A 24405-nucleotide genomic window follows, 5' to 3' on the forward strand; every position below is an offset into this window, starting at 1 on the left:
ACATACTTGAATATCCCGCTTGTTCTCTTCCATTTCTTGCTGTCTCTCTATTCCTTCCCCTTCAGGGAATACTTTCAGCTCCAGGTCTTCAAGCAGCTTGGTATTAAAAGCCCTGACATGCAACTATTTTACAGATATCACCAGGAAAAAAAAAATAAGTTTAAGGTTTGTCTTCTGAGCCTTCCCACCTGACTTTTCTGAGTGTTTATTACACAGGTCACAGCTGCTTTTCTGTTCTACTTCAGTTGATTTAACCAGAAGATAGTCTTTCAACTCTTCTTTCAAAGACCAAAACTAACAGCCTATTCCCCTCTTTCCTCTCTCTGTGAGCCAGCTGCCTTTGACAAATTACATATACAGTAGCTGAGGGTAAATTCTTTTGTCATGTTGCCCTGGCAACAGCTTCAGTTACTGTTTCACTTGCCCTGTTTAAGATAACTATAGTCTAGAAGAGAACATGTACATGGAAACTAAACCAGTCATCAATGCACCCAGAGGGTGTCTCCCCAGGGGTCGGCGGGGGAGACGTAGAAGCATGTAGCTGTCGGCGCTAGCATTCCCTACAGCACATCCTGGCCCAGGGTAGGCATTTTGTTAGCTATAGGCTTGAAAATTCAGAATCCTGCCAATTCCTAGATTCCCCATCACAGTGAATCACAGTATTAGCAAGAAAGCAGTTGACTAATGATTACCGTACTGCAGACAATGGAGATTATGTAAGGAGAGGTGATTATAAGAAAGTTGAGTCAGATAATTGCAATAGATTCAGAGTTCAGCTTCAGAGGCAGGCTTTGCTGGCGGTGTCCCTCAACCAGATGCTCTTTTCCAGCTCTCTAAGCCTGGGACCTCCTCTCTCTTTCTTTCTTCATCCTTAATGGATCTTTATCCAGCTTGTACTTGACCACCCCAAGGATTGAAGCTACGGTAAAACTTGTCAGCAAAAAGTCTGGTTTTGCTAATACCATTCCTGTACATCATATGCAGTAAAGTATAATTTTTTTAATTTAAGTGCTGCTTTCAGGTCTTTAATGAGAATATCTGAACTTGGGATGACAGTGAGAGACCAGGAAAGTCAGGGGATGAGGGGGAGCCAGAGCCAGCTAAGCTCAATTATCTGCTTAGGGATTGGCTTCTGCATACCTGCCTTATTGCCTGAGAGGTCCAAATGTGTGTCTCAGGGACAGTGCAATGACCATGTGCCCTGACTTTCTGAGGTCACTCTGTGAGGATAAACTGAAAATATTAAATATGAGAATACCGAGGTCCTTCACATAAACAGTCTAATATATTAGCCTAGTGTAAATAATAAAATTATTATGAAGGATCACGGATTTAAAGTTTGTACTTTCATCCCTACCTCACAACATATATAAAAATTAACTCAAAGTAGATTAAAGACCTAAATGTAAGAGCTAAACCTATAGATTAGAAGAAATATAGGGGTGTATCTTTATGATCTTGAATTTGGCAATGGATTCTTAGATACGACAATAAAAACAAAAGGAGCAAAAGAAAAGATAGATAATTTGACTTCTTCAAAATTAAAAACTTTTGTGCATCAGAGGACACTGTCAGGAAAGTGAAAAGACAACCACCAAATGGGGGAAAATATTTACAAGTTGTATATCTGATAAGGGTCCAGTGACCAGAATATATGAAAAACTCTTACAGCTCAACAGCAAAAAGAAAACCCAATTAAAGTGGGCAAAGGACTTGAACAGACATTCAAGAAGAAGATACACAAATGGCCAATAAGCACATGAAATGATGCTCAGCATCACTAATCGTTAAGGAAATGCAAGTCAAAAAAAACCCACAGTGAGATGCCTCTTCACACCCACCAGGATGGCTATGTTATTAAAAATCCTATAAAATGACATGTTGGTGAGGATGTGTAGAAATTGGAACCCTTGTACGTTGCTAGCAGAGATGTAAAATGATGTAGACACTGCGGAAAACGGTTGAGTGGTTCCTCCGAAAGTTAAACATATAGAATTACCATATGACTCAGCAGTTCTCTCTAGGTATATACCAGAAAGAACGGAAAATGGATACTCAAATAAATACTTGTACACCGACGTTCATAGCAGCACTGCTCACAGTAGCCAAAAGGTGCAAACAACCCAGAAGGTCACATGTTATATTTCCGTTTGGCTGAGATATCCAGAATAGGTGAGTCCATAAAGACAGAAAGCAGGTTAGTGTTTGCCAGGGTCTGGGAGGGAGAGGAACGGAAAGTGACCGATTAATGACCAAGAGGTGGGTTTCCTTTGGGGGTTTGCTTTAGTTGCAAAACATTGTGAATGTGTTGAATGCCACTGAACTGTGCACTGTAAAAGGGTTCATTTTATGTTTTGTGAACTTTACCTGAGTTTTTAAAAATTGCTCTTTCGGGCTTCCCTGGTGGCGCAGTGGTTGGGGGTCCGCCTGCTGAGGCGTGGGACGCGGGTTTGTGCCCTGGTCTGGGAGGATCCCACATGCCGCGGAGCGGTTGGGCCCGTGAACCATGGCCGCTGAGCCTGTGCGTCCGGAGCCTGTGCTCCGCAACGGGAGAGGCCACAGCAGTGAGAGGCCCGCGTACCACATACACACACACACAAAAAAAAAATTGGTCCAAATAAAAATTTCCCTAATAGTCCTCACACTGTCTTGTATTGCTGTCTTTCCCATCAGGATTCAGTAAAGATCATGTGTTTACTTTGTTTTCTGTGTCCCTTATGTCTCTTAACCAGTCGCAACCCCTCTCCTGCCCCTCTTTGTCTTTCATGATATTGACCAGGTCACCACTTTGCAGAATGCCCCACAGTCTGGGTTTGTCTGATTATTTCCTTGTGGTGTCCTTCGTTTTGCTCTCCTGTCTCTTATACTTCCTGCAGACTAGAATTAGACTTGAAGGTTTGACTGGATGCGGTTAAATACTTTGAGGCATAACACTTCACGGGGAGTGCTGGGTCCTGCACTGAGCATCCCAAAAGGACCACAAGTGTCTGGTGCCCCACTTTTATGGATGCTAAGTGCCATCCCAGGTTAGGGTAGTGACAGCTGGCTCTCTCCATTATAAAAGTACTTTTTTGTCTTTGCAGCTAGAAATCTGTGGAAACCACGCAAATAACCCATTCCTCACTCATTTTTCAGCTGATGTTTCTATCTCTGGTGGCATTTCTCCCCGTTCATTGCACCTTCTTCATACTCCCTTGACCTCCTGGCCCTGTCATCCCAGCTCTTCCCACCTGGCCCACCCTTCTGCGTTTCTATGGTGGGCTGAATAATGGTCCCCCAAGTATGTCCACATCCTAATGCCTGTAACCTGTGAATGTTACCTTACATGACAAAAGGGACTTTGAAGATATGATTAAGTTAAGGATCTTGAGATAAGGAGATTATCCTGGGTTATGCAGGTGGACCCCATGTACTCACAAAGACCTTTATAAGAGGGAAGCAGGAGGATCAGAGTCAGACAGAAGATGAGACAGAGAGGAAGAGATTTGAAGATGCTCCTCTGATGGCCATGAAGATGGAGGAAGGGGGCCAGGAGCCAAAGGATGTAGGTGGCTTCTGGAAGCTAGAAAGGCCAAGGAAACAGATGCTTCTCTGGAAGCATCCAGAAGGAATGCAACCCTGCAGACCCATTTTAGACTTCTGATCTCCAGAACTGCAAGGTAATACATTTGTGTTGTTTTAGGCCACTAAATCGTGGTGATTTATTACGGCAGCAATAGGAAACTAATAGAGTTTCCTTCATTGATTCTTTTTCTGCATGTCCCCATGAAATGTCTGTGGTCTCCAAGGTTGCTGCTCTGTCCTCTTCTCACTCCATATGCTCCCTCTGGACAATTTTATCAACTCTTGTGGTTGCAACTTGTCATCTATAGACTAGAAATTCTCTCATCTTCCACACCACGACAGAAATCAGCACTGCTGGAGACCAGCAGCCTAGAAGTGGGTTCCATGAAGGGAGGTCAGGGCAGAACTGTGATGCCAGTGGAAGAGCTCAGGTCACGGGGGTCAGCGCCAGCAAATGATGGGGATCTTAGAGCAGAGGCAGCCAGTGCTTCCCTAGGTCCGTGCTTCCCAAGTGCAGGCCTTGGAGGCTGGCTAGCACGTGGGACTACTTGGGACCAGAGTGATCACCTTCTCAGGCAGTGAGACTGGGCTTTCCCAGGAGTTTTTAAAACCACAGTCAGTTTTGCAAAGAATCTTGAAGGAGGAAAGATGTAATATGGGTAGACAGGGGAGGATGTCCTAGGTCTAGGGAATCACTATGCCCAGGTTGGCAGGCGATTTGCAGGGCACGATCATGTCACAGTAGGACTGTTCCTCTGGCTTTAGTGAAGACTGCTCCCGGGAGTTGCTATAAACAAGAGCAGTTGGGAGAACGGGGTAGGGGGTGTTAAAGTCAAAACCATGTGGTTTACAAGGTCTTTTCCAGCTAGGGTTCATCTTAGTGCAACAGAACAACCATTCCCATTTTTCCTTATGTAGGTTAACACAACGAAAAGGCCTGCAGTCCTACCATGAAAGAGTTGGGGTTCTCTCTATGCCCAGTATTTTATTTTTTGGCCGTGCTGAGCGGCACATGGGATCTTAGTTCCCCGACCAGGTATCGAACCCGCGGCCCCTGCAGTGGCAGTGTGGAGTCTTAACCACTGGACCACCAGGGAATCCCTCTGCCCAGTATTTTACACTGTGGTTCTATTGTTGATGGCAGGGAGTTGGGTTCAGAATGCCCATCTACAGAAGAGAGAAAGGCTGACTTCTTCTTCGAGAGACTTGGCTAGTGCTGAAGTGAGGCCAACCAGCTCAGCTTCTTCTCCAGACCCAGGGAGAGCTGGTTTTGCAATGTCAATATTTGGAGCTCGCTTTCTCTCTATTGACCCAGCCCCTTAGTAACTCTCAGTTTTCACACAACCGTGTCTCCTTCCTGCTTGTGCCAGAGCGTTGGTAATCTCCTCCAGCAAACTTGGCACCCTTTGTTGTATATGAAGAGCTGAAACTTTGGTCTTGGAAGGGTGACCCTAGTGGTGCCCTTGGCCTTTGAAGTGTCACATCTTCACAGTCTCCAGTTTGTTGCTATGGAGACCTTCCTCATCATTGCAATATCTTAAAAAAATAAAACAAAAAAACCCCCAACTTTATTCTTTCACGATCTTGTGCATTAGGCAATTAGCATTTTAACAAAAGCCATTTGTAAAGTATGACCTAACAATGGTAGGGGTGAAGCAGCCAGGAAGTTCCTGCTGTATCAAGTGTTTAAAACATCAGTGAGTCACACAGGTAAATGGGCCCAGTGAAAACGTATGGAGTGTTGACAGCAAGCCAGAAGTCCACTGGGGGAAAAATGAGGTGATAACTGTTAACTCTGATGGGCTGGTCATACCAAGCCCATGAGGCAGCTGCTCTTGCTGGCCCCGTTGTACAGATGGGGTGACCGAAGCATGGGGAGCTTCAGAAACGTGCCTCCTATCAGCCTCCTACCAAGTGGGAGGTGGGATTCAGAAATGCATTCTGGCTCCAAACCCCTTCTCATAATCCTAACGCTGTTCTGCCTCTAATAGGAGGGATGAAGGCTCTATTTTATTTTATTTTATTGTTTTGCGGTACGCGGGCCTCTCACTGTTGTGGCCTCTTCCGCTGCGGAGCACAGGCTCCGGACGCGCAGGCCCAGCGGCCATGGCTCACGGGCCCAGCCGCTCCGCGGCATGTGGGATCTTCCCGGACCGGGGCACGAACCCGTGTCCCCTGCATTGGCAGGCGGACTCTCAACCACTGCGCCACCAGGGAAGCCCCGAAGGCTCTGTTTTAAACCCTAGAGTCTCAACCCCATCTCAGCCAGGTTTGGGCATGTTTCCCAAGTGGACTCCTACAGTGGGTGTGGTCCCATGACCAGGTCCCCCGGATTTGATCCTCTGAACCACAATTACCAAAGTTTCCATTTTGGCCTCCTCCTGTCAGCCCTGGAGGACTCAGGAGCAGCTTGAGGTGGGCTCCCTCGGAGCTGCCCCCATGGGGCTACTGCAGGCCAACGTTCCCTGACCAGGTCCTCTGGGCAGGTCGTCTGTGCTGTCGTAGTTTCAGACTCAGGGAAGGGAAGCTCCTCCTGACAAGCTATCAAACCAAGGGTTCCCAAGGATGCTCAGAGATCCTGGTACCAAATGTTGCCTCTCTTATTAGCCCTGGTGCCACCCGTAATGTAATAAACGGGGTTCAGTCCCTCTGGATGGCATCGAGTGCAGCCTCATCACCAGATCTCGTAACAGAGCAAGAGTCCCAGAGAGCGAGGCGACGGCCTGGCTGGTCGACAGCCTGAGCCTGGAGGCTGCAGCCTCCCGGGCCTCAGAGATGGACCCCTTGGTTCAACCCCAAGCCACCCCAGTTCAAAGGAGGTGGCCATCTCTCCAGCCTTGACTGGCCTCCGTTACCAAGGACAGGAGGAGGCCAGAATATACTGCTTAAGCTTTCTTCCTCCTAGCCTGCCTCGGATCATTTCCACAGCTACTGGTCCAGCTTTCCAGTAAAAGAACGAAGGACGTGGGGTCTGTAGATGCCCTGCCCCAGAATCTCCAGGGTAGGAGTTGGTGGGGCGGGGGCGGGGGGGGGTTGTTCCGAATGCAGATGCCTAGGTCCTACCCACAGAGAGTCTTGTTCAACAGGCCTGGGGTGGCTCAAAAGTCTACATTGTCAACAAGCTCCCCAGGTCATTCTGATACACAGTAAAATTTAAAAACCACTGGTGGAGGGCAGAGAGCATCAAAGTATCAGAATTCTCAGATTTGAGCCCCAGCTCCACTTGTCACAAGCGGGTTGACCTGAAATAATTCAGCGGCTCCCTTAGAGCTTCAGTTTCCTCATCTTCACAATGGGAGCAGTATCGCTCCTATTATACTCGCTGGTTTGCCAAAAATTATGTCAGGTAATGGATGTTTCAGTAGGCTGGAAGATGGTCCCCCAAAAGATGTCCACGTGCCAATCCCTGGAACCTGCGGATGTCACCTGATACGGAAACAGGGTCTCTGCGGATGTGACCAAGTTAAGGATCTTGGGATGGAGAGATTATCCTGGATTATCCGGGTTGGCCCTAAATGCAATCACAAGGGTCTTAGAAGAGAGAAGCAGGGGGAGATTGGACACAAAGGAGGAAACAATATGCAGACAGAGGCAGAGACTGGGGGCATGCAGCCCCGGGAAACTAACATGATGCCTGAGCGGCAAGTGCCATAGAAATATTTAATGTTGTCATTTCTCAGAATATAGGCGTTAACTCCTTTCGCAGAGTGCTGCCATCCACACGTGGCGTTAGAGATGGGGCACGGGGCCTGGTGTGGCTCCTCCAGACACAAACTCCCGTGTCTATAAATAGCTTCTTCAAGGAATATTTTGAAGGCTCCCAACGGAACAAAGTGTGAGTCAAAACAAAGCAACATGCTTCACAATAACCATATTCGAAATTGTTTTTCTAATGAAGTGGAGCGGCAGGCGCGTGGAGAGTGGAGTGCTGTCTGTGAAGCAGTGTCTTGAATGTATTTGTACATCGCCCCGCAGACGCTCGTTCCACGACTGTGCGTTGCTGAGTCCTGGGACCGGAAAAAGTTTAAGCCTCTTAGAACTAGGAACCTCACTTACAGTAAGCCTTGAATTCACTCAGTTCCTGTTATCCCAGGAACTCAGGGAGCTTTTCTTAATTATCTCCACTTCATTCACATTCCTAGGAGGTGATATATGCACGTTAAAGAGATGAAAACAAATGCTCGGCCACATCTTCCCGGTTTTGCTGTGCCGGCTGCCCAGAGCTCCCATCGAGCCCCACCTCCTTGTCTCTCGGTGCTGGGCTCTGTCCCATCCTATTGCACTAACTGAACTTCGGTTCCCGAAGGGTGCTTCAGGGGGCTTGGCCCTCATCTTCCAACTTCCCTGCCTTCTGCCACCGTCCTCAACTCCCACCCTCGGGCATCAGGGTGGCTGTTAACTCATTTCCTTCTTTCCATATTCACACCTGCCCCCGGCACCCTGCATGGCCACCTGCATGGTTCACGCTGCCCATCTGGGCTCCTCCTCTGTGATTGTCTGGCTGGAAAGGACAAGGGTCACATTGCACCAGGGCCGAGGACCGGAGTTGATGAGCAGACCATTAAAGACCCCTATCACCATGCTCACTGCAGCGCAGAGCCCTGAGCATTCCTCCGGGCAGGCTCTGCATACATCCCTCGCTTAACCCTGGTGACACCCCGTGGCATAGGCCCCATCACCCCCACTTTTCAGATGAGGAAACAGTGGCTCAGAAGTTAAACGATGTCCACAGGCACACAGGTGACAAGAAGCAGAGTGAGGACACGGCTGTCTGACTGTGGGCCCGGCAGATGTAGGCGAGTATAGTCCACTTAAATAGAGCACCATTTAAAATCGAAAATTGAGAAGGAGACTCAAAACTAAGTTTCCAGGGAAGAAGACTCTAGAAGAGTAAAAATCTGGGGATGCAGAGAGTCACGAGAGAAAAGAGTGAGGGAATTTTCCAGTGAGCTTAGCAGCTGTGGCTGGCCCAGCTAGGGGAGATTCAGGAGTGACTGCTGGGCCGGCCTAGAAAAAAGCCTCTGTAGTTCTAGGAAAGGAATCCCCATGCGTGTTTTCTACCCTGCGTTACCTCTGTGGCTATCACAGAATGTTCCATTTTTTAAAAATTGGGGCTTCCCTGGTGGTGCACTCGTTCATGGGTTTGAGCCCTGGTCCAGGAAGACCCACATGCTGCAGAGCAACTAAGCCCTGCATGCCACAACTACTGAAGCCCACATGCCACAGCTACTGAGCCTGCACTCGAGAGCTGGCGAGCCACAACTACTGAGCCTGTGTGCCGCAAACACTGAAGCCCCCGCACCTAGAGCCCGTGCTCCGCAACAAGAGGAGCCACTGCAATGAGAAGCCCACGTACTACAACTAAGAGTAGCCCCCGCTCACCGCAGCTAGAGAAAGCCTGCACACAGCAACGAAGACCCAATGCAGCCAATATAAATAAATAAAATTAATTAATTAAAAGAAATTGATTGTAATCTCCACTTTAACCTTGCAGCCAGGGCGTCGTAGTCGAAATCTTCAGCAGCCTGTATGGTGCGGAAAACAGTCAGAGCAGACTGGGCGTGAACAGGACTCCGGCCATGCCACCTGACGCGCCACCAGTCCTCGAGGTTCCACAGCACTGGAGGAAGGGGAAAGTCAAGGTTGAAAGTGAAGAGGCTTGGGAATTCCCTGGCGGGCCAGTGGTTAGGACTCCATGCTTTCACTGCCGAGGATGGGGGTTCGATCCCTGCTCAGGGAAGTAGGATCCTGCAAGCCACGTGGCACAGCCAAAAAAAAAAAAGTGAAGAGGCTTGATGTCACATCCACAGAGATCAGGAATCGTTCCATGAAGTATCAGCGTGGGGAGCGGGGCCAGAGGGAAGGGAGGCCGCCAGGTTGCCTGTCAGGGATCCTGCTGCGTTTCTCAAGCGTGAGCCTCAGACCATCTAACAGGTGAATCTCCTCCAGTGCTGACTCAGCACGTCTGGGGCTTGTGGCAGATATCTGCATGGTCACGGAGACCCCTCGACTCTGTTGTACCGCAGTGTTTGGAAACCAGTGGCCTCACTCCTGCAGCCCTCTTACAAATGCCAGACTAAGGTCCCCTCTGGCGGCTTCTTCATCCTCTGTTTGTTCTCCCTGACAATATCCACCACCCTCGCCTCCCCAGAGCAACTCTCCTGGGTCATTTGGCCTGAGGCGCTAGAGGAAGCCAGGAGCAGGAACAGAGCTGGAGGTTTTCTGGGCAGAGCTCTGTTGGAGAGGCTCGTGGTTGAGACCTGGGTTTCTCCTGCAGGACCCTGGGCAATTATGTAACATTTGTGGGTCTCAGTCTCTCTGTAAAATGAGAATAATAATATCTCTCTAACTTAGAGTCATTTTAAGAAACAAAAGAGCTGATGTATGTCAGATGCTTAGGGTAGTACCTGATACATATATGTTCTGAACATCATTGCTATTAGCCCATAAACTCCTACACCAGTGACCATGAAGTCTGATTATTCATTCTCCTGACATACATTTGGGTTTACACAGTCACTATATATTGGGGACAAAGTCTTTGTTTGACTGTTTCTCCTTTATTACTGGCCTCCTTTCTTTTTCAGTCTTGTTTTGATTATTCTGAAATGCGTGCACTCTCGCATACACGTAGTCTTATCTTAAGCTGCCTCGTCATATTTGAAGTAGATATAGCATCGATAAAAAAATAAAGAAATGTCGTGAATGAAGACTGGGCTGCTTATTTCACACATGGGAAAACCAAGACAGAAGAGAAGTCAAATGTCCCACTCAAAGGTCACCCCACCAGTTAGAGGTAGATCTGCGGTTAGAAGCGCATAGCTGCATGAGCCCTCTCAGTGGATGGACCAAGCCAGGCTTTGGCCGTGGGGAGTGCAGCCTGGGAACATCCTGTTGGTGGTTAAGAGCAGCAGTGCACCCAAATTTAATTTCAGCCTCGGTGTCAGCCTAAGTCTGTGTGCTAGCCCGTGGGGCTTAGGAAGATCACGTAGCCAAAGGCCAGCTCTATCGTTGTTTCTGGAACTCCTGAACTTGGGTCTAATCAATGATCTTGTGATCACATGGATTACCACTATGCCTCTTCTGCATAACCCCGTCAATGAGGCAAGCAATGTCATTTGGGTTTATTGCTAATATCAGAATACTTCCACATATATGTGTGCATTTTAGATGTAACTTAGAAGGGAAGATTTCCTTATCTGCTTTGCATGTTGAGGTTTTATGATTCAGCAGAAAATGAATGCGTATTTATTACTGCAAGAACCAAACACTGTAATAGTAAGGATGCTTGTGGAAGTTGCTAATTTTCACCCCCAAAAAAGTTATTAACAACTTTTAAGTAGTTAGATGGAGAAACAGGTTGACAATTGATACTCAATATTCTGAGTGCGCTGATGAGATGATTTTAGGAATAACAGTATGTCCTCTTTGAACCAACGAAGGTTTGTAAAAATTATATAATAATACAAGGCAGAATAGTGGAGAATGTAGTCTAAGTTTAGTCCGTTTAGAGTTGTTTGTGGTATTAAATTCATAACATTAAACAAAATAACCTATAAAAATTATATTTAACTTTTAGTAATTTAACTCCACGCAGTCTGTGATTCTTGCTTCTCTGAGAGACTCATTTGAAATCAAGTCCCTATTTAGAGCTGCAAATGTGCAGCCTGGTGATGACAGAAGGAATCTAGCGGCTGAGAATGCTGAGCAAGGCTTAATGAACCGAAATTGCAAACGTTGAAAGTGTACTCAAAATTTTAACAATAAAGCGTAATTACGGTTTTAAATCAAATTTCAGCACTGTCCTGGTTTCCCAGAATGCATTCTAGGGTGGTGCTCTGTGCTTTGGCCTTGGCTTTTGCTCAGTTTCCAGCGTTATTCCTCACAGCCTTCAGCCTGTATGTTTGGGGCAGCTCTGGATGTAAATGGGAGGAGGAACTTAAGTGACTGAGCCCCTTCTCTTTCTCTTCTCTTCCATCCTCTGCTCACCCAGCAGGGGAGGGCTGAGAAGGGCCAGGGGTTCTGCTTTTGTTGTGTAGAAAGGAAAGGAGAACTCAGAAACTCAGATTTCCCGAGTGTGCTCTGGGAGGTGGACTATAGCCAGATCCTGAGATGCATGGTTCCTAAGATGTGTTTTCTTGTGGCTTTACTATGGCAAAGGGCCTGGGGGATGCCAGGTCCCCGAGGCCAAAGGCGAGGAGCATGGCGGGTCACCTCACGATGCATTTCCCCTCTCCCCCCACACAGTTTGTGAAGTTTGCCAACATAGAGGAGGACACCCCATCCTACCATCGGAGCTACGATTTCTTCGTGTCTCGCTTCAGTGAAATGTGCCACTCTGGCCATGAAGACTTGGAGATCAAGACTAAGTGAGTATAAGGGAAGTTGAGGAGGCTGTGCCTCTAATGGCAGAGGCATTGATGGTCCTGCAGAGCTCCCAGCCCGGACTGCGTGTCTGATTTCACTGGCGTTTACCGAGGCTCTGATGTTGCTGGTGGGGAAGGGGCACCTGGCGGGACTTAGATGGATGCGTGGGCAGAGCTAGGCTCCCAGCACATGCTTTCTAAAGGAACAGCCTCTGGGGACAGAAAACAGGGTGGGACCTAAGGTGACGGTCCTCTGAGCCCAATTTGAGAGCCAGCAACACACACATGTACACACCTGTGCTCTCTTTGTTCAGAAGTACATGCCTTTATACACCCTAGAAACACTCCCACTCACCACTCTCCATCAAAATATACACCCACATATAAAAAGCTGAAGTCCTCACACTGGCTGATCCCTGCCACCCTCCTGAGTTTATCTCCTCCACTCTCCCCTCCTCATTCCCCTTCGGCCACACAGGCCTCCGTGCTGCCTTGGAAACACACCTGCCACAGTGCCTTTGCACAGTCTGTTCCTGTGCCTGGGATGCTTCCTCTGTGGAGCTGTACAGCTCACTCCTTCACCTCCTTCAAGGCTTTGCTCAAGTGTCCCCTTGTCAACAACGCCTTCCCCTGACCCTCCCCTTCTCCCTCACCCGGCTCTGTTTTTATTTCCCCATAGCACTCATCCCCTTCAAACATGTTCCATAATTTACATATGTTTCTCATTCATTGTCTGTCTCTCCCCACTAGAATGTAAGCTCTGTGAGGACAGGAGTCATTGTTTTGTTCTCTGACGCATCCCAAGTGCTAAGACAGTGCCTGGAGAGCAGCAGGCACTCACGACATACTTGTTGAGTAAGTGAATGAAGGAAAGGATGCTTTTCAGATAAACATCTTGAATTACAGAACACACTTTTACACACACATACTCACACTCACAAAAAAACTTACAGAAGTACACTCATTGACATAGAAATTAACCCCCTCAATGAAATCACAAAGAAATTCACACAAATATATGCTGATACCGATAGATAAAGGATGAGAAGTAAACCACTGCCTACAAAGAGTGCTTATCAACCTGGGGAGGCAAAATGAAACACAGGAAAAGGAGGAGGAAGGAGGGAAAAGGGCTGAGCTGTCCTTACCAGGCAAAGCTGCAGGAGTCGGAGAAGGAAGGGACTGGGGGCTGAGGCTGGGTGGCCGACATGCCCACGGGAGACTGGGTCTCCATGGCTTTGTTCCAGAGCTCAGCCCCTGGCTTCTTCCTGCATCACGTCAGCACCGCAGTGGGCCCGAGTGCACGTGATACGCAATGGCACGGTCCGGGAGCCCTGTGTGCCCCTAAACTACAGCTTCCTCACCACGGCTGCTGGTCTGGGTCGGAGAAACAGGACGTGAACCCCTCCATCCCCCAGGCTGCCTGTTCCCAAAGCTTCCAAGCTGTGAAACGGCTCCGGGGCAGGACCCTGTGTGACTGATGGCAGTGTCCCTGCTCCCCAGTCTCGCCTGTCTTGGACCAGCCAGGGGCTCCCTGGGGCTGTGCTGCTGCAGTGCCTCTGTGGGGCCAGGGGGGTCACGGGAGGAAGGAGCCCCCGTCTCCCCAGCGCTGGTTCCCTCAGCAGCTACCTCGCTCCAGAACGGCTGTGAAGAGGCAGAAGGGGCTGGAGCAGGTGGGGTGTGTCCAGAAGCAGGTGATGGGGAAGGGGGGGACTGTGACCAGGTGTGGCTGTAACAGGTGCGGACCGCAGGTAGAGCCAAGCTCCAGGAGGGGAGGGGACACTCGTCATGCCGTTCTACACACACTCACACACATACTCACACACATAAGCACACAACTGCATACACAACCACATGTGAACACACATACAGTGGCCTGCGGAACTGCACACACACACACAGTCACATACACTGACTGTATGACACACATACATAACCACAATCTCACACAAACCACACACTCATACACGTACAACTGCACACACACACTCCACAGCAGGGGACGAGGCACAGAAGCAGACACGGTCGCACCGTGTCCTGATGGTGTGGGGAGCGACTGAAGGTCAGGAGAAGGGTGCTGAGGTTTGCTTCTGGCCACCGGGCGGTGCCATCAGCACCCACAGCCTGGCACCTGCCACCCATGGAAGCAAGGCTGCCGGGGTGAGAGGAGTTTCTCCCTTTGTCTTGTCTCCCATCCATAACCTCCCTGCACCCCTCCCCTTCTCCCTGAGCTCTCCCCTGGTCCTTCGCAGCCTTTGCAGAGCCCAGAGCTCCTTTCCAAGAACTACCCTTGGGTCTCATGAATAGGTGTGTGTGTGTGTGTGTGTGTGTGTGTGTAGTCCCCTTGGGTTCAGAGACTTCCCAGCCCCTTGCACGTGGGCAGGCCTCCACCGAGCCCATTATAAGGAACAGTAAGAGGATGCTTCTCCCCCAGGCCTGATCAGCCAGCTCTGGGCATCATGGAATGAAATGTGTACCTATGTGGAAGGGATTCTGGGGAGATTGAAAGAGTGAAGAAAAATTAATTCAGTCACACATAAGGAAGCCCTGGGCAGAAAAGTTTCCATCCCCTGGGCCTGGTCTCCTGCCAGCCAGGCTCTCTTGGGTGGGACATGAGTCCAGCACGTCTGGGGTTTATTTCTGTAGTGCACTAGGGAGCGCCTTTAACCTGGAGCCAGGAACAGTTAGCAGAATTGTATTACAGTTACTTCGTCCTCAGGTCAGCTCAGGGTGCTGACTTGGTTCAGGATTAGGGTAGCTAAGTGTTTGCCCAGGGAATCCTTGTCCATTGCCAGCAGCCCTGGGCCAGGGCCAGGGGATGATGGTGCATTAGGCATCTCTCACCACCCGGTTATGGTCTCCGCGTAAAGCTCAGGGTAGCGCCGTGGTAACAGCACTTAAAACTGAAAAAAAAGTAAAAAAAAAAAAAAAAAAAAAAAACTGAAGCTGAAATGACAAATGGCAACTAAATATTTAGAAAAACTGCTCAACTCCAACAATCATCAAAAGGATACGAAGTGAAATCGCTACAAGATACGAGGATTCTTCTGAGCCACAAAATTAGAGCAGATGTTTAGAATGAGATCCCTAGTGTGAGGCAGGCACAGTGAGGACGGTATTCTCCTGCAGCTTGTGCACTGGGCGTGGGGAGAGGAATCTGCCAAAACTGGGAGCCCTTCATTCCTTCCCTTTCGATTCAGTCATTCTCCTCATGGCAATGATTTGGAAGGTAGTCAAGTACTTTGTACAGCGATGTCCATTGCAGCATTATTACAGAAGCAGATTTAGAAACAACTTAAATGACCAATAGGCGACTAGTTCAGAAAGTTCTTTTAACAGTGTAGCACATAACCATTCAACGTGTCTGCGAATGAATGATGCAGGGAAATGCTTGTGATAGAATGCTATAGGTGAAAAACGCCAATGCAAACTACATATGCAGCAGGTTCTTGATCCTGTTCTACGTTTATACATAGAAGAAAGGAAAGACACCAAAATGCCAATGATAATTATCTTTGAGCGGCGATGGCAGGGGAAATCATCGTTACACTTTTCTATAATTAGCATGTATTATGTTATAATCAGGAAAAAAAAAAGGTTTGGTTAAAAAAAGGAACTTCAGGTTGAAATAAATGGCCGGTAAAGAGGGCCGCCTCCTGCAGGGCTGTGCTGATCCCTGAGTCAGCAGAGTGGGAACTGGGGATGTGCAAAAGGGGTCTCCTCTGTGCTCTTACTCATTTCCCCTCTGCTTTCTCAACCAGCTTAGTCCCAGCCAAGACCTCTTTGTGCCTGAGAGCCTGACAGCTCTGTGCCTCCCCCTCCAGATCCCCTCCCCCTCCAGATCCCCTCCCCCTGTAAGTTGCTCACAGCCCTGGTTTCTGCCTCATCTGTTCTTGGCAGCACTTTGAGCTCTTAAATCTTGGGCTCAAGCTAGAGAAAACCCAGCTGGGTATTAAAGAGTCTGGAGAAACTGGGCACCCTAGGGATGAAGCCCGGGTGGTACGGGGCAAGGGCTGTCTGGGAATCTCCAAGACAAGTCAGAAGACGTGGCCTTCGTGCTCAAATCCACCAGCACAAGAAGGCGGCCAGCCAGGAGGCCAAGTCACATGAAGAGTAGAAGGTGGGCTCTGTTCTGCCTTTTGAGGGACGAGTGCATCCCTAATCCCCTCGCTGTACTCCTCTCCTTGTCACAGAAGCTGGACTTGTCAGGGCTTGGAGACTTCATGGCCCCATGTCTCCCTTTTCCTTACAGAATCCGAATGTCAGGTATCAAAGGTCTACAAGGGGTGGTGAGGAAGACCGTGAATGATGAACTGCAGGCTAATATCTGGGACCCACAGCACATGGACAAGATCGTCCCATCCCTGCTTTTCAATCTGCAACACGTGGAGGAGGCAGAGAGGTGAGCAGGAGAGGGGGGAGCTTGCACGCGGCCCTGCAGCCCTCCCAGGGCACTTGGCAACCACACGGCTGGGTTGGTTGGTAAAACCCAGCCCCAAAGTCAGGGCTCTTGGCTTTTGTGGCTTGTTCTGCAGTGAGTCCAAAGCTGCTTCCCTAGGAGCCTTGGCTCTGGCCTTCTACCAGCCTGCTGTACCCCTTAAGGTCTGCATTCCTGAAGGAGAAACAGTAATGGTGCTGGGCTCCCTGGGGTAAGTGTGTGCTGAACACAAAGAACCAAGAGTCGGGTTCCCTTGGTCTTTCTAGAAGCAGCAGGCCAAGGAGGTTTTTAAATGCCTTTCATGGTTCCAGTTGCCGAGGAGGACCTTTCTTCTCTCTCACTTCCTAGTGGGGTTCTAGTCCCTTAGAAATGCCCACTTGACCAGCCAGCAGCCACTTGACACGAGTTACAGATACTGGGTCTTAATCTGGGAAGCCCCAGACATGGATTCATCCTGTCTCTGCCCCTCACTCTTCCCCTCTGTGAAGTGGGATGGAGGGAGAGTTTCACGGTGCTGTCCACGTCGGCTGGGCATGACGCCGATTGAAGATATCGTGGGTTCCCCACTTTCTGTCAGTTGAGCCTGCGCTGCTAGAGCCGGTTGGGAAATTTAGTGTGCCCTCTGGTGGTTGTTCCTGGAATAGCATTTCACTGACAAGCTCCCTAGTGGTGTCAGGTGGAGGTGGGTGGGTACCACTGAGTCGCACCTAACTAAGCCAACACCCGTGCCTTTCCCACTTTTTCCCCTCCTTCCTCTCTCCCCTTTTTTTCTGCTTTCTCCAACTCTGTCGGCCTCCCTCTCTCTTATCTCATCTGTCGTTCCTTCCAAAGCCTTGGGGGCATGGAGACACTCGTGGTCTGCACCTCCCCAGGCCCATGGTGCTCAGGGCATCTATCCTTCCCACAGAGGCACATCAGGCCTGTCCCTAGGATGTCCAGAAAAAGAACTTTATCCCTCCTCCCACAATCTTCCTCCACTGTGGGCTTCCTTACCCCCATTTAACTTCTGACAGCCTCAACACCTCCCCTGTGACCTAGTGCAGCCCACGTCAAATTCCTGCTTGTCCTACTGGGACCATTTGCGTGAGGGAAGCACAGAAGGCCTGCACAAAGCGACGCCCAGCTGTGCATTCCATCCCTCACCCGTGGGCTGTGTGTTTCCACAGCCGGTCCCCCTCCCCCCTCCAAGCACCAGAGAAGGAGAAGGAGAACCCTGCAGAGCTGGCTGAGAGGTGCCTTCGGGAACTGCTGGGCCGGGCTGCCTTTGGCAACATCAAAAACGCCATCAAGCCTGTTCTCGTGTGAGTGTTCCCCTTCCCCACCCACCCGCCTTCAGCTTTGAACAGTTTCAGGTCCGGCACCTCCTTGCTGACTCGGGAGGAGGGAAGGAGGTGTTACAGTTGTGGTGCTTCGGCCAAGTGGGTCCCTTCTCTGTGCCCACGTTCCCCGCACTGTGGCATCAAAAGCTACCACATGGTGGGCTTCCCTGGTGGCGCAGTGGTTGAGGGTCCGCCTGCCGATGCAGGGGACACGGGTTCATGCCCCGGTGCGGGAAGATCCCACATGCCGCGGAGCAACTAGGCCCGTGAGCCATGGCCGCTGAGCCTGCGCGTCCGGAGCCTGTGCTCCGCAACGGGAGAGGCCACAGCAGTGACAGGCCCGCGTACCGCAAAAAAAAAAAAAAAAAGCTACCACGTGGTGACCGAGCACAGTTTTGGGGAGAGGAGTTGGGAGGAGGAAGGTGCCCGGCTTCATTCCTGAGCCCACAACTGCAGAACCCTGTTCGTTGACTTCTCGTACTTCCCTTCTCTCACCTACACCTGAAAGCCCTTGCTACTTACCTGGGAGCTTCGAGAGGGGCTGGGTCTCTTGGGGGGTGACTTTCTCCCACCAAGCTTCTCCCTCCTAACATCACTTGCGTTTCATAGTTACTCTCCATGTTTTCTCCGTCACAGCCACCTGGATAACCATTCTCTTTGGGAACCCAAGGTGTTCGCCATCCGTTGCTTTAAAATCATCATGTACTCAATTCAGGTACGGTGGCTCCCCTGGTCCAGCCTGTCCCTCTGGCCAAGGTGGCGCCTCTCGGAGCGGAACGGTGCACGCCTGGAGAAAACCAAGTGTCCTCTGTGACTTCTCCTAAGCCCCTAGTTGTCTAAACCGGTGCTGCTTAACCTAGTCGTGGAGAAGGACTAGTTTAGTTTCCAATATGTCACAGACCCATACTTTATAAAACACAAAAAGAATTGTTAGAAAAAACAAACGACAACCTCATGCAAAATACAAGCCCACAGACCATAATTGGCTGCCACGGCTTCTGTCAAATTGCTGACTCAACACCTACTCTCAATTTCCATACTTAGCTCAATGTAAATGGGCATCAGACAGATCTTGAACTGGCACCAGACCACAGGCCACACTTCGAGCACCACTGGACTAAACCACCTGGCCTCTTGTGGCCTTAATAAGACCTGGGATCTGGGGAAACTGAAAAGGAAGACAGTTCTTAAAATTGACTTTTGACCCATTTGAAGTGAAAGGGCCCAGGAAAAATGTGGAAATCCAGGTCTTCATTGGGACTTGACTCAGCTCCTTGTTGGACAGAGGAGGGGGAGGGGCTCAGGAAAAGGAACTGGGGTATCCGGTGCCACCTCTAGTGCCTGCTAGCCTTGGGACCTCCCTTTTGTCCACCCAGCTTTGGGTCCTCGTCGAGGGCTGCCCTGGCTCAGAGGCCATATGGGGGCTGCTATCTGGGGACCAGCACCTCTCCCTCCCCCCCAGCCGCAGCACTCCCACCTGGTTATCCAGCAGCTCCTGAGCCACCTGGATGCCAACAGCCGCAGCGCGGCCACGGTGCGGGCGGGCATCGTGGAGGTCCTGTCGGAAGCTGCTGTCATCGCCGCCACGGGCTCTGTGGGTAAGGGGGATCCCGAGTGGAGTGGAGCCTGGGAACCCCCCCCAAGGACAAGGAACTGCCCTTAACCGTAGGCTGCCTCCCCTTCCAGAAGAGGGCGAGGCACGATAGGGAGGTGTCAGAGCCGGCTTTCCTCAGGAGGCGAAATCAGCCGGGGAAGGTAGTGGGCAGAGGAAGCCCCTGGCTGGAAGGGGGCCTGGGCTTGCCCGATAATGCGGGGCAGGGGAGAATAAGCGAGGAGTGCCAGCCCCGGATTTCAGGTCTCCCCCCGCGCTGCGCTCAGGGCCCACGGTGCTGGAGATGTTCAACACTCTGCTGAGGCAGCTGCGGCTCAGCATCGACTACGCTTTGACCGGGAGCTACGACGGGGCCATCAGCCTTGGCACCAAGATCATCAAGGAGCACGAAGAGCGCATGTTCCAGGAGGCGGTCATCAAGACCATAGGTGGGCCCGGGGAGGGGCGGGGCCCGGGAGGGGCGGGGCGCGGGGCCCGGGGAGGGGCGGGGCCCGGGGCCGGAACCGCGGAGGGAGGGGCAGGCAGGTGGGCAGGCTAGCAGGCAGGCGGGCGGGCGGGAAGGCGGGGCCCCTTCCGCGAGGATGTTAGTCCCGGGGAGTGTAAGATTGTCATCCACTTAAATCGTGTTATTCACGGACACTGGGGGAAATGGAGTCAGCCCATGGCGCACACAGCTCACAGAGTGGCCTGGGCCAGGCCCGAGTTAGATCACAGCACAATCTCCCCGGGTTTCTCAGCCTGAAGTTCAGATCAGAGGCTGAGACAGGCGAACTCTTCCCGCACCCCAGTCCCCATTAGGGCCGCCTGATGCTTCCACGTTTGAGCGATTGGAGGGGAGGTGGGAGAAAGAAAGAGAAAAGGAAGGAAAGAGGACAGGGAGAAGGCCATGGATGTGCACGTGGATGTGGAAGGGGAGAACCATAAAGCCACCATGTGCATGTAAGGGCTCATCACTTTCAGAGCCCTCTGGTCCTAGCGCCACTGGAGCTTCGCCATCCCGGAGACCTTAACCGCAGCCTCTGGAATAACAAGTGAAGGGACAGGAGCCTGGAAGAGTCCTCTGCCGTCATCTAGGTGTCTCCCTCTGGGTCTTAATCGTCTCCCTAGAGAAGCAGCCCGCACTCTTCCCAGTAGTTTGTTCAGCTGAAAGTTTGAGCAGAGACTCCAGCAGCTGCCGGCCTCAAACCCTCTCTTCTTTTTCCTGAAGGCTCCTTTGCCAGCACATTGCCTACTTACCAGCGCTCCGAGGTGATCCTCTTCATCATGAGCAAGGTTCCACTGCCTTCCCTGCATCACCCCATGGAGATGGGGAGGACCGGGTGAGTCTACCATGCCTTCCTCCCCCTTCCTCTCCCAGCCTAAATTCCACCTGACTCCCCGTCCCACGTTTTGGGGCTCTCTCCCTTCTCCACCTCAACTTTCCTGGTTCTGTCCTTACTTGTCTTCTCTCATTCTACTCTCAAATCCCTCAGCCGCCTTTAGTGGGCCTTTGGATCCTACAGTTCCTCAGTCTGTCCCACCAATAACAACCTCCCACCTTGGGGGGAGCCATTAGTTCCCTGGTCTGGAAGTCACTGTCCTGGGTAACCCAAGATAAGGCTCATGGAGAATCTAATCAGGAGAGAGAACTGGGCAGGCAAGTGTGGGGTCTTTGCCTATATCACCATCTTGGTGATCATCTGTGTCTCTGGTCTATAGGGAGAACAGGAACCGGCTGACCCAGATTATGCTGCTGAAATCCCTCCTTCAGGTGAGCCTCTCCTGTCCCCATTCCTGCTCTGCCTCTGTAGGAGGCAGCTCCTTCCAAGGAAACAAGAGAAGGCTACTACATAACAGTCGTGCAGGTTGCACACTGCACAAACATGCCCAGCCAAAGGGGTGAGTAGGGGGCTGAAATCCAACCTGTGTTCCACTCACTAGCCAGGCTGGGTACCCACAGGGCTGGGTCTTCCGGAGCAGGCAGGATGCCTGCTACTCAGCTACTGCTGGCCTTGTCACTCAAACATTTTCTCTGTATTGAGATGGACTCTATTGGTTCCTGCCCTTTTTCCTTCCAAGTATCTCCCCAGGTCCCTTCCACCTGTTTCTCCCTTGGTACTTATGCCCACCTCAGTCCCCCAGCCACTATCTTTCCCTTTATCCATTAAAAAAAAATAATAACCATAATTCTTTTATCTAACTTAATGTTTAATTTTTTAAAAAAATATTTTTGGCCATGCCACGCAGCTTGCAGGATCTTAGCTCCCCGACCAGGGATCGAACCCAGGCCCCGGCAGTGAAAGCGCCGAGCCCTAACCACTGGACCGCCAGGGAATTCCCCCCCTTTGTCAATTTTTTTTACATTTGTCTTCTTTCCTTCTTTGCAGCCATCACTGGAGGCTAGATTTATTGTCCTCAAATGCTGTTCTTATGACTAACTTGTTTAACATATAGATTCCCTAGAGTTTTTTTTTTTTTTTTTTTTTTTTTTTTTGTGGTACGCGGGCCTCTCCCGTTGCAGAGCACAGGCTCCGGACGCGCAAGCCCAGCGGCCATGGCTCACGGGCCCAGCCGCTCCACGGCACGTGGGACCCTCCCGGACTAGGGCACGAACCCGTGTCCCCTGCGTCGGCAGGCAGACTCTCAACCCCTGCGCCACCAGGGAAGCCCTCCCTAGAGATTTTGAGCCATTAGTCTGAGTGAGGTCCTGGAATCTGTATTCGTAACAAGCTCCCCAAGGCACAACCCTGGCCTAAACTCTGGACATCTCAGAACTAGATTATTCTCATAGTTGCTCCCTCCTCCTCACCGATCATAAATACAACCAAGAAGAATTTTCTAGAAATGTTGTTCTTCACGTGTTGCTCCTTGTTAAAGAGTAAATCTCAGTTTCTAATTGATGTACATCCAGATTTCAAACTTTTCAGACTGAAATTGGAAGGTCCTCAGTCCCCTTTCCCTCCATAGACCCCCCCATGTGACCCCTCAACCCGTCTCTGTTCTAACCATGCCGCTCGCACAGCCCCTTCACTCCCGCTCATGCCCTCCCTCCCCTCTCTCCAGCCCACACCTTTCATGTCACACTATTTTTATAAAGTCTTTTTGTGCTGACACTGCCCACATCTGGTACCTCCTTTGTCTATGTACTCCTGCCATTTCTTTGCTGAGTTTACCGTCATTAATTTGTACCCTGCGTCTTACCAAGGTGACAGTTTGGGGCACACTCAAATACTTCCCCCTTCAGTGAACATTGATGTTTACTACTGATGCCACCAGGCTTTACCAGAGCCTCAAGGGCCTGCTGAATCATCAAAGGCATTGTTTTGCAATATGGACTTAACAGTAAATCTGGTTTGCTGCTTTTAACTACTTTGACACCATCACAGGTGAGGTGTCTCTGTACGCCTGCTGGCTTTAATCAGAAGACCCTCGTTATGGCCATGCTAGAAGAGATGTAAGCAAATGCTGTGTGTGCTCTTGGCTGTTGCCATGTCCGTGGGTTCTAATTCCTCAGCCCAGCTGTAACTTCTTCCACTGTCTCTCCTTCTTTGTGACTGTTCGTGCTCCTAAGGAAGCGTGTTCATGGTGAATGTTTGCCATTTGTGCCCTAATGGGCTGAAACATTAGGTTCAGAGGCTCCCTGGCTTTTTCTCTCTTCTAGGGCTCATCCTTTGCTTGCTTTTAGTAACTTAATGTCCCTGCATACTGTCCCCATCCACTTAGCTAAGCTGAGCTGGGCGGGTTGCCTAGGTAGATGTTGGAGGATTCCCAAAAGCTGCCTAAGGTGGAGGACGGGGAAACTGGGCTGGGAGATGTTTAGAGAGGATGGATGCTTCAGACCCAAATTCTGCCGACTGCCCCTCAGTCTCCTCACTGCTGCCAGGAGGGCCGGCGTTCGTAAGCACATGATCCTGGGCTCCCTTGCAGGTATCCACCGGCTTCCAGTGCAACAACATGATGTCAGCTCTGCCCAGCAACTTCCTTGACCGCCTTCTCTCCACCGCCCTCATGGAGGACGCAGAGATCCGTCTCTTCGTTCTAGAGATTCTCATCAGTTTCATTGATCGTCATGGCAACCGTCACAAGTTCTCCACCATCAGGTGAACTTGAGGTCTCCCCTCTATTTGGTGTGTGATGGGGGAGGAGACTCCCATTAGGACCTCACACTCAGGTGGGAAGACGATTCAGATCTTCAGTGGGACCCCCCCCCCCCCCCAGGGAGCTAATCATGGACATGGACCCTGGGGTCCTACAAGGGAAGGAGAGACTGAAGGGGCATTTGTGCCTGGTGGAGCAAGGGAGGGAGATTTGGGAGGTAAAGAGCAGGTACCCAAGGGAGCTCTCAGGTGGGGAGGAAAGAAGGGGATGCAGGGTTATCAGTTGAGACTGGGGGGCTGAAAGGGAGGAAGGAAAGGGAGGAAGAGGATAATCTGGATAAGTATTTAAGATAAAAGAGACAGGAGCTTGAGAACTTGGGAGAAAGTGGAGATCAGGCTAAGAACCAGGGCAGGAGGACACAGAGAGGTATTGGTATGACTAACAACACTGGGATGGAGCCCAGTGATACCATGTGAGCTCTGCTGGCCTCGCGCAAGGGCTGACTGAGGTGGCCCCTCACGTCCCCTCCCAGTACCCTCAGCGACATCTCTGTCCTGAAGCTGAAAGTGGACAAGTGCTCCCGGCAGGACACCATCTTCATGAAGAAGGTTAGCAAGCGTGACCTCAAGACACAGTGAACCCCGGGTGGGCCAGGCCCTGCGGACCCCAGTCTTCCAGCCCCCAAGTCGCCACTGGCCATGCCCCTAGAACCCACTTCCTCCTCTTTGACTATGCTTAGTCCGGATGACCAGCCGACCCCTCTAGGGGATCAAGCCCCCAGGTCATACTTAGCACCGAGCCAGAGTGGGGAGCATCCCTTGGCTGTGTTCTAAAACTGGATTTGGGCAGCAGCTTTTGTTGCTGGTTTCACCGGACCCACCTTCCCTAAGCACATACTCCTGCACTGCCCGATTCCACTGGGGTCTGCTTTAAAGGCATCCTGTCCCTGAGGGCGGAGGTGGGGTACACACAGCTGCGTCGCCCCCTTCAGACTGCTCTTCCCATTCTCCTTGCCCCTCCTGTCCCCAC

At 50.8% G+C, this 24405-nt stretch overlaps 1 protein-coding gene across 1 annotated transcript in view; it reads left to right on the forward strand.

Annotated features, from left to right (window-relative positions):
* EFR3B (EFR3 homolog B) overlaps window positions 1-24405 on the forward strand; it is a 48573-nt gene that overhangs the window by 10894 nt on the left and 13274 nt on the right. The window contains exons 4-13 of the mRNA XM_032652931.1: window positions 11812-11933; window positions 16183-16332; window positions 17535-17669; window positions 18324-18402; window positions 19150-19285; window positions 19566-19727; window positions 20507-20618; window positions 20998-21049; window positions 23206-23378; window positions 23909-23984. Coding sequence (XP_032508822.1) covers window positions 11812-11933; window positions 16183-16332; window positions 17535-17669; window positions 18324-18402; window positions 19150-19285; window positions 19566-19727; window positions 20507-20618; window positions 20998-21049; window positions 23206-23378; window positions 23909-23984 — 1197 coding nt within the window. The remainder of the gene's footprint in view (window positions 1-11811; window positions 11934-16182; window positions 16333-17534; window positions 17670-18323; window positions 18403-19149; window positions 19286-19565; window positions 19728-20506; window positions 20619-20997; window positions 21050-23205; window positions 23379-23908; window positions 23985-24405) is intronic.

The sequence above is a fragment of the Phocoena sinus genome, chromosome 13, assembly GCF_008692025.1.
Source record: "Phocoena sinus isolate mPhoSin1 chromosome 13, mPhoSin1.pri, whole genome shotgun sequence".
NCBI lineage: Eukaryota > Metazoa > Chordata > Mammalia > Artiodactyla > Phocoenidae > Phocoena > Phocoena sinus.